The sequence below is a fragment of the Mytilus californianus genome, unplaced genomic scaffold, assembly GCF_021869535.1.
Source record: "Mytilus californianus isolate M0D057914Y unplaced genomic scaffold, xbMytCali1.0.p SCAF_8, whole genome shotgun sequence".
In the NCBI taxonomy this organism is placed as follows: domain Eukaryota; kingdom Metazoa; phylum Mollusca; class Bivalvia; order Mytilida; family Mytilidae; genus Mytilus; species Mytilus californianus.
Window position 1 is genome coordinate 77,654,880 of NW_026262734.1, and position 14,659 is coordinate 77,669,538.

Consider the following 14,659-nt stretch of genomic DNA (forward strand, 5'->3'; position numbering starts at 1 on the left):
TAAGTATACATGTGTTCCTATAAGGGACATGTGTGAAACACAATTCAAAGGTGTTTTTACTTATTAATTAAAAAAAGATATAACTGTGGATTAAGAACAATGAACCACTGAGTCTCAAATATTTGGAATGTTGTACACAAATAGTGGTTCCATCTTAAAATTTGTTTATAGTTCTCTGTTTCATCCGGGTTCATAACGACTTCAACCAACGTGATTCTCTACGCAATGACATAAGATAAAAACACACAAAACACATGAAACAGTAGTTTATTACTTCTTTCCAAGCGTTTCCCAGTATGATTTAGCCACGTCAGTATCTGGATGGCCAATGATTGGGTCTATTACTGGGTCAATATGAGGGAAATGGATTCCTGAAAGACCGGTTAATGGGTCCTTGTCTCCATAGCTTTCATCTTTCTCTGGTGAGTGAGGTTCGGCTGTCGTAAATGGCATTAGTGTATGATGATGGTTGCCAAAGAGATCTGTAATTACAAAACAGGTTCATTGTATTGTATTTCCGCTGAACATTTGTCACATAAATGACAGAATAATTCCTGGAACAATAACACTATATATTATTGTGACGGGATTGCTTCCCGTAGTATGTAGTAGATACTTAGCCAGTCGTAAGCGGTGGAACTAGGGAAATACTTCTTAGCTCAGTCAATTAGAGCGCTGCCTTGTATCACAGAGGTCCCGGATTTGAGTCCCTGAGGAGATAAGTTGATTTTGTAATGAAAATCATGCTCTTCGGTTACACTATATTAGTCTTATATAATTCTGACATCCAGATTATGCAGAGACATACATCCTAGATTTTATAAGACAAGTTTGCTCAAATTATATTCTAAAAGACGAAAAGCGCGTCCGGCTTCATTATTTACCAACTTGACATTTTTTTGCGTTTTATCATAAGAGGTATAGCAAGCATATATAGTGTTATTTTCCTTTTAGAAAATTCAGCACGTACAAAAAAGTTTAATATATGAATTCTTGTTAATATTTTGCTATAACAATATAATTTGAGCAGACTTGTGTTATAAAATCCAGGATATATGTCTCTGCATGTCCTGGGTGTCAGAATTATATAGGACTAAATTAAAATTTAGAGATTAGAGTTGCAGTTTACCAGTTCCTTGTTAGCTATTACATGACATCGTATCATTATAAAGTTAAAAAGAGTATGTATGAGTATGAGTATGAAAAATGTAAGAGTACCTCCTAATCCACAATCGTGACAACATGGATGTGCTCCACAACAGTCAAGACATGCTCCAGGGTTCTGTTCATGAAATAGATCATCAACCAGGAATCTCTTGGCAGAAACAACTTCTTTTCCGTTTACTTGTGTACCAACTGAAGGAAGATATATGTGTAATCCGCAGGCAAATTTATTGAAAAAAGTTAATTCGTAATGGTTTTAAAAATATACTATGATTTTTACCGCTGTTGTATAATAATTACATCAAGTAATTGCACAAAAATAAAGATGAGTAGAAGGAGGCGCAAAAAGTTTATTAGTTCAATGGAAAGCACATTTATCTATCATCATGCACTTAATGTCCACAATCTAGTTCATATGTTTAATCCTGCCAATTTTCTCCAATCCCTTAAGTGATGAATGCCGTGATCATAAACATCCGTGCTATAATCTTAACTATATAGACTTGGAACCAAAATATAACATATAACATATTTTACGCACCTGCAGGTTTCAGCAGAGATATCAGATCGTTGTCCAGTCCACAAGTATTACAACAGGGTGATGGCCCACAACACATCAGGCATAATGGTGGGCGATCTGATGGTAACTTTAAATCACCAAGAAAAAGAGCTATGAAAGAAACAAGAATTAAAGATGTTAAATTAGATAAGACATAAATATTACTTTGGATTTTTCTTTCCCTTTTTTCTCGTTTATCTTTATTTTTACCATTGCGTGGTCAATGGAGTTTATAATATCAACTTGGTATCTTCCGCCTTATTTTATAACAATGGAATGCAAAAATAACATAAACAGAGAACCAGACGCCATCGCATTTAAATATACTGTGGATTCATTTATTATTGTGGGTTTCAATTTTCGTGGCTTGTGGAAAACTTGCATTTTCGTGGGCATTTGTTTTCATGGTTTTGCCAATCTATTCATACAACATGTACAAAGCATATAGAAAATTTGTAATTCGTTGAACATTTGAATTCGTGGTTTTGTTTACATGTACCCACAAAACCCACGAAAATTGGTATCCAACGAATAATAATGAATCCACATTGTGCAAAAACGTTGCTCTGGAATTAAGAGACAAAGGCACATCACACACAAGTCATGTTTTTGTTATTGTTAAATTCAAAAAACTTAACCAACAATGGGAGGAATTAATTGTGCTTACCCTGTGAAACAGTCAAAAATCCGAGACACAGAAAAGCCAACATGTTTGATGTGTGTTCACAATTCGATACTGGTCTATATATGAACTAGTTGACCGGACTACGAAATTATAACATATTGGGAACTATGTCACATGTTTAGATATTCCGCAACACGTCGAAATACTAAATGTGACCTATGGAACCTGAATGTCCTGTTCTTATCGCAGTTTACCGTTACATCTTTGCCGCATATCTTTGAGCTATTTATAAAACATAAATAGAATATTTCCTGCATTTAAATCTCATTTGAAAATTCCTAAATTTTAATAGATTTAAAGGTTCGGAAGCCAAATACAAATCTAGAACAATTGACCGGCATCGCCTGTAACGAGTCTTCTGTTGAAAATCTAAGTTGTCTTATAACTTAAAGATGTACCAGGACAGCTACTTCACAACTAAAATATTGATTGGTTGTTTATGGCTGCTTAATATTCAGCGGATGATATTACATTCATATTCAGTGTGATACATGAAATGTGTATTGAAATATAACGCATGTTTTGTACTTAATAAAATCGGATATGTAGAGTAGCTATAGTTCACAAGGTTTTAGCTTTCAACCGAAAATGTTTCCAGTCATTAAGACAGAATAAGATAGAGAATTGAAATGGAAAACGTGTCAAAGAGACAACAACCCGACCAAAGAGTGAAAAATAGCCGAATGGGTCTTCAACACAGTGAGAAACTCACGCACAAAAATGAGTACTAGTTCAATAAAAAATGCACGTCATACTAAACTACAAACCATATAATTGAACTAAACTTTAAAAATACAAGACTAACAAAGGCCAGAGGCTCCTGACTTGGGACAAGCGCAAAGATGTGGCGGGGTTTAACATCTCAACCCTTCCCTTATACCTGTAGCCCATAAAAAGACCATATATACATGTATCCAGTACAGGCGAATTTCAACAGATTTTGGAAGGAAATATGATAGCTTCCACTTTCTAAAGGGGCTCTTTAATGCAAAGATTACATTTTATAAAAATTACTGCAAATGCTTTTACAAGATGTAATAATTTTTCAATTTCATAAGCTCAACTCCTTACTTCATGTCTACTTTGTGTAAATGAACAAACATTTTATAAAAACAAACACAAGATTAACTAGAGACTCCAGACTAGGGACAGGCTAAAGCGGGTTATAACATGTTTTTTTTTATACCACCTCCCCATACCTCTATCCAATGTGGAATTAACATTTTATCAACAAAAATGGGATGAATTTACACTAGATTAACTTAATCATTAAGCCTGGAGAACACAAGGCTTTATTTATTATTTTGATGAATTTGCAAAGTTTTTATAAGCTTTTCTTTCTTTTTTGATCATGAGTGACATCGATGTTTGCAAAGCCGTGATGTCTGACTTATTTTAGGACCTCATCGAAAGTTTTAATAGCTTTGTTGGCTATGGACTGTTCCACAAAGTAAACTAATAAGAGTTGTTTGCTTTTTTCAAATGAAAGATGTTATATTTTGTTCTTTTCATGTAATTTTCTAAATTCTCATGGACTAATTTAAATTATTTACAATATTCCATATAACACAGTTTGTGTGAATATATAATAAATGCTTCAGCATATTTTGGCGGAATTAATGCGATTTGCCAAAAATGAGTACGAGAAGTTTGTGTAATAGGACCTACCATTTGATTTTAGGGGTTGCAAAAGTGGATATAATGTTGTAAGTTACACCACTGTCCCAGGTTAGGGGGAGGGTTGGGATCCCGCTAACATGTTTAACCCCACCACATTCTGTATGCATGTGCCTGTCCCAAGTCAGGAGCCTGTAATTCAGTGGTTGTCGTTTGTTGACGTCTTGCATATTTGTTTTTCGTTCATTTTTTGTACATAATTTAGGCCGTTAAATTTCTCGTTTGAATTGTTTTACATTTGTCATTTCGGGGCCTTTAATAGCTGACTATGCAGTATGGGCATTGCTCATTGTCTATAGTTGTTAATTTCTGTTTCATTTGGTCCCTTGTGGAGAGTTGTCTCATTGGCAATCATACCACATCTTCTTTTTTATATAAATTGAGCGAGGGGAAAATATAAGCCTATGTACATGTAGCAAGAGATAAAGATGAATAGCCAATAAAAATATATCACTATACATCATTAACTTTGAAAATATATTTTAATTCAAATTAAAAAATTTTCATATTGAATTCTAAGACAAAATATAAAGTGTTCATGACAAAAAAATCCCGTTAAAGCTTAGAACGACGGGTGCCACATGTGGAGCAGGATCTCCTTACTCTTCTGGAGCACCTGAGATCACCCCCAGTTTTTGGTGGGGGTTGTGTTGCTTAGTCTTTAGTTTTCTATGTTGTTTCATCTGTACTATTATTTGTCTATTTGTCTTTTTATTTTTGGCCATGGCGTTGTCAGTTTGTTTTCGATCTATGAGTTTGACTGTCCCTCTGGTATCTTTCGTCCCTCTTTTAGAACATACACGTAACTTCATGCGATTTTTTTCAGAGTGAAAAAGTACCCCGAATAGTGATCGCTTTTAAATTCGTAAATAATTTAAGTTAGTGTTAAGTTTTGTCAAGGCAGAAACATTGTAGGTTTTTTTTAGCAAATTGGGGGAAAATCATCAGTATACGATGGATATACTTTCCTTATTGATAGAATATAATTCCTGCTTGAAATTCCACTTCCACCTCCTCGTGGGTGAGTAGGTGACTAAGACTAACGGAAAGGGTACTTAAACTTAAAAATAATTGAATAAATTTATAAATAAATAAGTATTATTATCTGTATTTACCTGAGTTTATCTGTCAAATAAATGCGCGCAAATGCAATCAAAAGCTGCTTGCAAACGTAATGATTTTTGCGCGCAAATGTTATGTCAATGCGCGCAAACGTAATGCATCGGATAATATGGATAATAGCCGTCGTATAACTTTTTTTTATTTTTTGTATGTTATATGCGTTATGAGTTATTGAAATGCATCATTATAGCTAAAAAAAAGCCTTCAAAATGTAATTATTTTGCCTATGCATGCTGTTAAAAGTTCCCCGCAAAAAATATTCTTGTTTACATGTAGATCACTTCCAATGACGTGTATAAAATAAGTTTTGTACTTGTTTACGGACAAGTCCTTTTTTATCATACGTGTATGTGTCATATCTTGTGATCCTTTTACTTCCTGGTAATGCAATGGAATAAGGCTATTTGCTCCTTTAAAAAGTACGTATAATTCCTCGTTAATTGATTAACCTGTTCATTTTGTTAAAATTTAATTGAATATATTTGTTTCATCTAAAACAGTAAAATTGTTTGCGTAAATTTATATATAAATGTACTTTTAGAAATAACTGAGTCATGAATTGTGAAAAAAACTGGATTTTACTGTCATGATTTACCAAAGCTTTAACATAATTCCCGGGATGCATATTCTTTCTTCAACTTTGATATGCACTTCCATTAATCAATGCAATAAGTATAGTACCAATTTGGACATTTTTAAATATTCGACTCAAAAACCTATATTTCGGCACTTATCAGCGTTGTATTTTTGATGTGATCTAATTTGAATATTTGTTTTACTTAGAGGATTATACACAACAAATCTGGAAAACAGCTGATTTATTCATTATTTATAGGCATATGCATTTTTGAAATATCTAGAATAATTACGTTGAAGCATTTTAATATTCTTTTTACTTTCTTTTCATTTGTTATCGATTTTTTAAATAAAAAGCTAATTACGTTTTCAAAGCGCAATATTGTTTACATTGGTTGGTTAATCAAAAAATAAACGCCCATAAAAAAATTCCCATGTAATTTGACATTTTTTCATTGTTGAAGCCTGTTTGTTGTTGTTTTATATACCTTACATCTCTTTTTTATTCAATACAGTTATACAAATCATGTAGAAAATCAAATAATGGAAGGCCGATTGGTGCAGATCGATCAAATAACTTTGAAAGGTTCACCTTAACCTTTTGGCATCTGTGACCCTGTTTGCATAACAAAATTTAAAGTGCATGAGTACAAAAAAATACTTTTGAGGTAAGAACAATTTTAGGGCATGGTTGGACATAGATATATAAAAAGTTATATGCTACTTGTGGTTCAAAAATTTAAAAACTATTTTGATTTTAAGATTAATTCCGTTTCTTAGATCCTACATTTTGTATAAGCAGTAAATTAACTAAGATATATGGTGTATGGAATGATGACAAGATGATCATATCTGTCTGCTAGGGTTCATCTGACCTTTACCTCAATTTCATGGTTCACTGGTCAATTTTCAATTTCCCTGGTTTAATCTGTTTCGTATAGGTTCTATAAGTTGAAGGAAACCTGTATTTGGTACATGGAAGTAATTTAAGTTGTGCATGTCTGTCTAGCATGTATCTGCTGGCCTTGATCTCAATTACATGGTTTTTTGTTCAATGTTATGTTTTCATGGTTAAGTGGTTTAGCAATATGACCACACAAGTTGATGTATGGATTAATTGTTAGGTGTCAATGATAGGGTTTATCCGACTATGACCACATTCCCATGATACTTGTACTTAAACTTTCAATATTTATAAAACAATCATGGCCAGTAAAGCAGGCGAGACATTTCAGCGTGTGCACTATTGTTACAATATAGTATTATTAATTTGCAATTAACAGTACATGTTTATTCTGTGGTTTGCTAATTATTCAGAAGCTAGTTTGATCGAAAAATGTGATCAACTCAGTTTTCATTTGACCTCGACCTCATTTCAAAGACCAGTGAACACAGTTAAGTTTTGGTGGCCAAGTCCATAAATCAGTTAAAATAAGCAATAGGTTTTTATACGACCGCAAAAAAATTGTGCGGTCGTATATTGGTATCATGTCGTCGTCGTCGTCGTCGTCGTCCGAAGACAGTTGGTTTCCGGACAATAACTTTAGTATAAGTAAATAGAAATCTATGAAATTTAAACAACAATGTTTATAACCACAAAAGGAAGGTTGGGATTGATTTTGGGGGTTATGGTCCTAACAGTTTAGGAATTAGGGACCACAAAGAGGCCCAAAAAGGCATTTTTCTAGTTTCCAGACAATAACTTGTGTTTAAGTGTATGGATCTCTCTGAAATTATACCACAAGTTTTCATACCACAAAGGGATGGTTGAGATTGATATTTGGGGTTAAGGTAGTAACAGTTTAGGAATTTGGGGCCAAAAAGGGGTCAAAATAAGCATTTTAGTAGTTCGCGGTAAATAACTTGTGTGTATGTGTATAAATCTCTCTGAAATTGTATCACAAGGTTCTATATCACAAAAGGAAAGCAGGGAATGAGTTTGTGGGTAATTGCCCCCAAATGTTTAGGAATTAGGGACCAAAAACAAGCATTTTTCTAGTTTCCAGACATTAACTTGTGTTCAAATGTATGGATCTCTCTATTATATTGTACTGCAAGGTATCATACCACAAAGGGTTTTGAGTTTGGGGGAAATTAATTTACTCAAAAGGGGGTTCAAAAAAAAATTGTTTTGGGAGGGAGGAATATTTTTTCATATGTTTTTCCATTTTTCCATTGATTTTTTCTGATTTATATATAAACCAAAAAATACTGATATAGCAGGAGATGCACACCAAACATGATGCGTAAATTATTATATTAAAAGTATTGTGCAATAGCACAGTATTGCGCAATAGCAAGAAATCTTCAATTGCACAGTGTTGGCAATAGCACAGTATTGTGCAATAGCAAGCAATATTCAATTGCACAGTATTGCGCAATAGCCAGAAATCTTCAATTGCATATTATTGCACAATAACAAGAAATCTTCAATTGCACAGTATTGCGCAGTAGAAAGAAATCTTCAATGGCGCACAGTATTGCGCAATAGCAAGAAATCTTCAATTGCACAGTATTGCACAATAGCAAGAAATATCCAATTGCTCAGTATTGCACAATCGCAAGAAATCTTCAATTGCACAGTATTGCGCAATAGCAAGAAATATCCAATTGCACAGTATTGCGCAATAGCAAGAAATATTCAATTGCACAGTATTGCGCAATAGCACAATGTGCCTGTCCCAAGTCAGGAGCCTGTAATTCAGTGGTTGTCGTTTGTTGACGTCTTGCATATTTGTTTTTCGTTCATTTTTTGTACATAATTTAGGCCGTTAAATTTCTCGTTTGAATTGTTTTACATTTGTCATTTCGGGGCCTTTAATAGCTGACTATGCAGTATGGGCATTGCTCATTGTCTATAGTTGTTAATTTCTGTTTCATTTGGTCCCTTGTGGAGAGTTGTCTCATTGGCAATCATACCACATCTTCTTTTTTATATAAATTGAGCGAGGGGAAAATATAAGCCTATGTACATGTAGCAAGAGATAAAGATGAATAGCCAATAAAAATATATCACTATACATCATTAACTTTGAAAATATATTTTAATTCAAATTAAAAAATTTTCATATTGAATTCTAAGACAAAATATAAAGTGTTCATGACAAAAAAATCCCGTTAAAGCTTAGAACGACGGGTGCCACATGTGGAGCAGGATCTCCTTACTCTTCTGGAGCACCTGAGATCACCCCCAGTTTTTGGTGGGGTTTGTGTTGCTTAGTCTTTAGTTTTCTATGTTGTTTCATCTGTACTATTATTTGTCTATTTGTCTTTTTATTTTTGGCCATGGCGTTGTCAGTTTGTTTTCGATCTATGAGTTTGACTGTCCCTCTGGTATCTTTCGTCCCTCTTTTAGAACATACACGTAACTTCATGCGATTTTTTTCAGAGTGAAAAAGTACCCCGAATAGTGATCGCTTTTAAATTCGTAAATAATTTAAGTTAGTGTTAAGTTTTGTCAAGGCAGAAACATTGTAGGTTTTTTTTAGCAAATTGGGGGAAAATCATCAGTATACGATGGATATACTTTCCTTATTGATAGAATATAATTCCTGCTTGAAATTCCACTTCCACCTCCTCGTGGGTGAGTAGGTGACTAAGACTAACGGAAAGGGTACTTAAACTTAAAAATAATTGAATAAATTTATAAATAAATAAGTATTATTATCTGTATTTACCTGAGTTTATCTGTCAAATAAATGCGCGCAAATGCAATCAAAAGCTGCTTGCAAACGTAATGATTTTTGCGCGCAAATGTTATGTCAATGCGCGCAAACGTAATGCATCGGATAATATGGATAATAGCCGTCGTATAACTTTTTTTTATTTTTTGTATGTTATATGCGTTATGAGTTATTGAAATGCATCATTATAGCTAAAAAAAAGCCTTCAAAATGTAATTATTTTGCCTATGCATGCTGTTAAAAGTTCCCCGCAAAAAATATTCTTGTTTACATGTAGATCACTTCCAATGACGTGTATAAAATAAGTTTTGTACTTGTTTACGGACAAGTCCTTTTTTATCATACGTGTATGTGTCATATCTTGTGATCCTTTTACTTCCTGGTAATGCAATGGAATAAGGCTATTTGCTCCTTTAAAAAGTACGTATAATTCCTCGTTAATTGATTAACCTGTTCATTTTGTTAAAATTTAGTTGAATATATTTGTTTCATCTAAAACAGTAAAATTGTTTGCGTAAATTTATATATAAATGTACTTTTAGAAATAACTGAGTCATGAATTGTGAAAAAAACTGGATTTTACTGTCATGATTTACCAAAGCTTTAACATAATTCCCGGGATGCATATTCTTTCTTCAACTTTGATATGCACTTCCATTAATAATGGCAAATCTTCAATTGCACAGTATTGCGCAATAGCAAGAAATGTCCAATTGCACAGTATTGCGCAATAGCAAGAAATATTCAATTGCACAGTATTGCGCAATAGCACAATATTGCACAATATCACAGTATTGCACAATATCACAGTATTGCGCAATAGCAAGAGATCTTCAATTGAAATTTGATACAAATTATTTAACCCATTTCAAATTTTTAGATCTTTCACCACATTTATTTTGTGTCAGAAATCTATATTATGTCAAAAATTTGATAACAATCCAAATTCAGACAGTATCAAGCTTGACTATTGTGTCCAAACTTGCACCAACTGTTCAGAGTTCAACCTCTGCGGTTGTATCAGGCTGCACTCGGCAAATCATTTCATTTTTTTATATGAACAAAAACAACTAAAATACCTTGCAATCAAAATTATAGTTAAGACAACTCAGCAGACAGACAATTTTTGAGACTACATATCAATTACGGATAAAATGCAGTGTAAGACCATAATTATTTAATCTTCGTAACAATCAATGAATAAGAATTGTGTTTTTACCTGTGAATTGTTGATAAATTTCATTATCAAATGATTAAAAATCTCCTAACGGAAGTTTAAAAAAATGAGTACAGATTTATAGATTATTCATGGGGTTTTTTTTTCATAGAAGGGCAATCGCCCTGAGATGAGATGAGAATATGATTATGCTTCGATTTAAAAAAAAAAAAATAATCTATTTATCGCTATTATTTTCGAATAAATGGAATTTACTGACCCCGTATATATCGTATTAGGTCACTAGCACACTATGTAACAAATTTATCTTACCGACTACTTCCATTCGTCTGCACAAAAAAACTAATGTCAACAATAACAATTTAATATCAACAACCTTGATATAACAATATTAAACAGAACTTTCAATTCAGTTAAATAATCAAATAGTGTCAAATTCGTAATTCCACTACTAACCGTGTATTGAAATAAGCCCCGCCTCCCTACTAACCTAATATGGAATATACACGGTCTCCACGCGGACGCTTTTAACCAATCATATTCCTAGAAATGTATAGGAGGTAAGATAATATACAATACATGCAAACAGACAGACAGACAATCATTTGTAGCACATTTGTATAAAAAATTTACTTTTTTTATTTGTTAGAAACATGATTAAATTCCTTTTATTAACTAAATTAAGTTAATGTATAAATGAAATACACGGTAAAATTGAAACGAGCTAGAAAAACACTTTTTTGTTGACATTTCAGCGCAGTCATCCGATACCGTTTTTTGATAGCTAAACTTTCCTGATTGGTCGACAACTCTAGTGCGTGGATATGTATTATAACGGTGTTGCTAAAGTACTTATAGAAACTAGCAAATAGTTTTCGTTCTCAAGCGAGTCGAGGGAGAATGAAAATGATCACATAAAAAGATCGAAGAAAAAAATCCACATAAAAGCTATAATATGTCATAAATATACCATAGTTAAAATATTTCACAACACTAGTCTATCATGAGCAACCAACATATTTAAAACACATTTTGATCACACCAAACAAACACTTCAGTTTGTGATAAAAAAAAACATATTTTTACAGGACGCAGTAAAAATTTATCGAAGATGGGAAGGGAATGAAAGCTAACTGAATTTCCGAAAGTATTGGCATACATAATTTTTTCTTTGGCAGGTCTAACCTTTCGGGTATGGCATCTGCTAGCAATTTTTGTAATCTTTGTGAAGAGGAAGATGTTTTCAATGTTGCAGTTGTTTGGTGTGCTGATTGTGAGACTTTTCTTTGCAAAGACTGTGAAAGGCACCATGGCAGAATTAAAGCTTCAAAAGGGCATCAAACTATAACCCTGGAGGAGTATAAAAAACTGCCTTCGTTTATTGTTAATATAAAAAGTCGCTGTGAAAAGCACGATGAAAAGTATAACTTTTATTGTAAATTCCACGGCGACCCTTGCTGTGTAAAGTGCATAAAAGACAACCATAAAGATTGCAGGGGTTTAGACTCATTGGTTGAAGTGTTAAAGGATATCAAAACATCCGCTAAAGTTTCAAATTTGGAAAAAGAGTTGAAAATTTTACTTGAAGATTTTGAAACAGTAGTCAAACATTTAAATTCTAGAATAACCGTCCTCCAGGAAAACGAATCAGAATCTCTTAAGGAAATACAAAATCTGCGTGCCTCAATAAATAATCATTTAGATAATATAGAAAAGAAAATAGTGGATGATTTATCTATGGAATTCAATAAGATTAAACTGAAATCATATCATCTTTCCACTGAAATTGGGAACAAAAAAGAAGTTATTCAAATTTTGCAAAATGACCTCTTAAAAATGAAAATGTATGCGACAGACCTTAAAACCTACGTTGGTTTGCAGTACTTGGAGAAATATATATCGCCAGAAGTTGAATATCTACATGATTTGCAAAGCAAGGGTCAGTTGGATGACATTCGTATTGAGTCGAAACTATCTTTCGATTTAAAATGTCTGACAAATAACATAAGAACATTTGGCACTGCAATAACGCATGCATCTGCATGTACTTTGAAGCTAAAAACCTCTTCCGCAGATCAGGTGCATCAGTCAGTTTCACCTTTATTAACAATTGATAATATTAACCCGAACCTGAAAACAACATTGAAAATTCCGAAGATTGTAAGAAAATTAGAAATACACGGTTGTCAGGTTTTACCTGATGGTAGAAAACTTATTCTAGATTTTGCTAGTAAAAGTTTGCTTTTGTTTTCGAAAGATGGCAGATTCACTGAAACTGTGACATCATTCTACGGCCAACCATCTGACGTTTGTTTCATCAAAGGCAATTTAATAGCTGTGACAATTTTCAACCTACACAAAATTTTGCTAATTGACATAGAAAAAAAAATCATTACAAGGACTATTGAAGTAGAAGATTTTTGCTATGGAATCGACAGCAACGGTAAAAAACTGGTAGTAACATTACATTCTACATGTAGCGAACGCGGATACCTAACAACACTTGATCTTGAGGGAAATATTTTATCCAGTATAAGAGTACTAGGAGAATTTACTCTCCGTTTGTCGCTGCTTAAAGATAATATCGTTGTTACAAACTGGAATGCAAATGTTATATCTTGCTACACCAACAACGGGGTCTTATTATGGAGAAACAAACATGAAGATATTCGAGAACCATTTGGGATAGCAGTTGACAAACATGGATTCATATTTGTGGCATGCAGGGCAAATGACAGCATTTTAGTATTATCAGAAGACGGGATGACGAGTAAAACAATCCTGTCAAAGGAAAATGAAATTGATAAACCATATGCAATAAGTATAGACAAATCATCATCTACTCTTCTTGTTGCAAATCGTTCTAAAAGTAAAGCCTTCGTGTATGAAATTTAGAAAGAAAACAAAACAGTCGTATATTCCACTGGTTGAAGTAGTTCCATTGTGTAGGTCATTTTGAAATTGTATATGTTGTAGTTGTGCCGTTGTAAACTGAATTCTGTAACCAAGCATTATAAAAAAGATTATTTCTACTGGGATATATTCTTACGTAAACGTTATGATTTATTATTTTAAAAAAAATTGCCAAAGAGGACGTTCGAAATGAAAAATAAAAATTTCATCACTGTTTAATTTAATTAGCAAAATCACATTTTTAGACTGCAGTATACATTATAAGCACTGGGTCGATACCTCTTTTAGTCCCCGAGGGTATCATCAGATCAGTAGTCAGTATTTCGGTACTAACATGATTTATTACAAACCTTCTTAAATTGTCCGCTAACAAATTTTGGAATTTTAAAGAAATTGAGGTTTCAACTCCCTCAGACAAAGTTGACCTTGAATTTGACTATTTTTAGGTACTTTTGGTTACTATTAAACAGTTTTTCTTCAATAGTTTCGTTTTTTTATATATCCTAGGCTTTCAAATATTCGGCTTTGAGCGTTTCTGATGAAGGTTAATCTAGAAAAGCGCTTCGGACTCATTTAATGAATAAGGTGTTGATTTTTTTTTGTAAACAGTTGACTTTATATATTTTGCCCCATTGTGTTGTCTGTCCTTTTGCACCTCAAGATTTCAATGGTTTCTTTGGTATTTATTTTGATTCTTGCTTAAAAATCAAATGAAAAACGAAAAATTCTTTGATTATCATTGATATAAACTAGAGACCACAGAACTTGTATGTAGGCAATTAAGACTTTCAACAATGACCAAAACCTTATTTACTGACAAATAAAAAACAAAGAGAAGCAGAAAACCAGCAGTCTGATGATGATAAGCTGGTAAAGAAAACAAATATGACAGGCATACAGCTACTAATAACAATAACTGAATTAAAGGATCTATACTTGGTACAGGCACATATTAATTGTGACGGATTAATACATATTTTAGAGGATTCAAATACCTACTTCTAACTTGGGACAGGAACGTAGTATTACAATAACTTTAAAATCAATCTGTACACCTCAAATGAATTAAGAAGAAGGACGTCATAAACAGTTTAAGTTAATTA

At 33.0% G+C, this 14,659-nt stretch overlaps 2 protein-coding genes across 4 annotated transcripts; one reads left to right on the forward strand and one right to left on the reverse strand.

Moving 5' to 3' along the window:
* Nucleotides 1-251: 251 nt before the first annotated feature.
* Nucleotides 252-2,476, reverse strand: LOC127710869 (uncharacterized). Its single transcript, XM_052216828.1, has 4 exons — nt 2,391-2,476; nt 1,706-1,834; nt 1,219-1,356; nt 252-482 (listed from the first exon to the last, which is right to left on the reverse strand). Exons 1-4 carry the CDS (start codon nt 2,431-2,433, stop codon nt 271-273), a joined length of 522 nt encoding a protein of 173 aa, XP_052072788.1. The 5' UTR covers nt 2,434-2,476; the 3' UTR covers nt 252-270.
* A 3,061-nt stretch (nt 2,477-5,537) lies between these two features.
* On the forward strand, nt 5,538-14,037 carry LOC127711282 (uncharacterized). 3 transcript variants are annotated; one of them, XM_052217277.1, is made up of 3 exons: nt 5,538-5,626; nt 6,299-6,451; nt 11,822-14,037. In XM_052217277.1, the coding sequence occupies exon 3, from the start codon at nt 11,838-11,840 to the stop codon at nt 13,536-13,538; it is 1,701 nt and encodes a 566-aa protein (XP_052073237.1). In that variant the 5' UTR covers nt 5,538-5,626; nt 6,299-6,451; nt 11,822-11,837; the 3' UTR covers nt 13,539-14,037. The 3 variants fall into 3 exon arrangements, with proteins under 3 accessions (XP_052073237.1, XP_052073235.1, XP_052073236.1); XM_052217275.1 differs by lacking the exon at nt 6,299-6,451 and having other exon boundaries at nt 5,555-5,626; XM_052217276.1 differs by lacking the exons at nt 5,538-5,626; nt 6,299-6,451 and adding an exon at nt 9,835-9,886.
* Nucleotides 14,038-14,659: the final 622 nt, after the last annotated feature.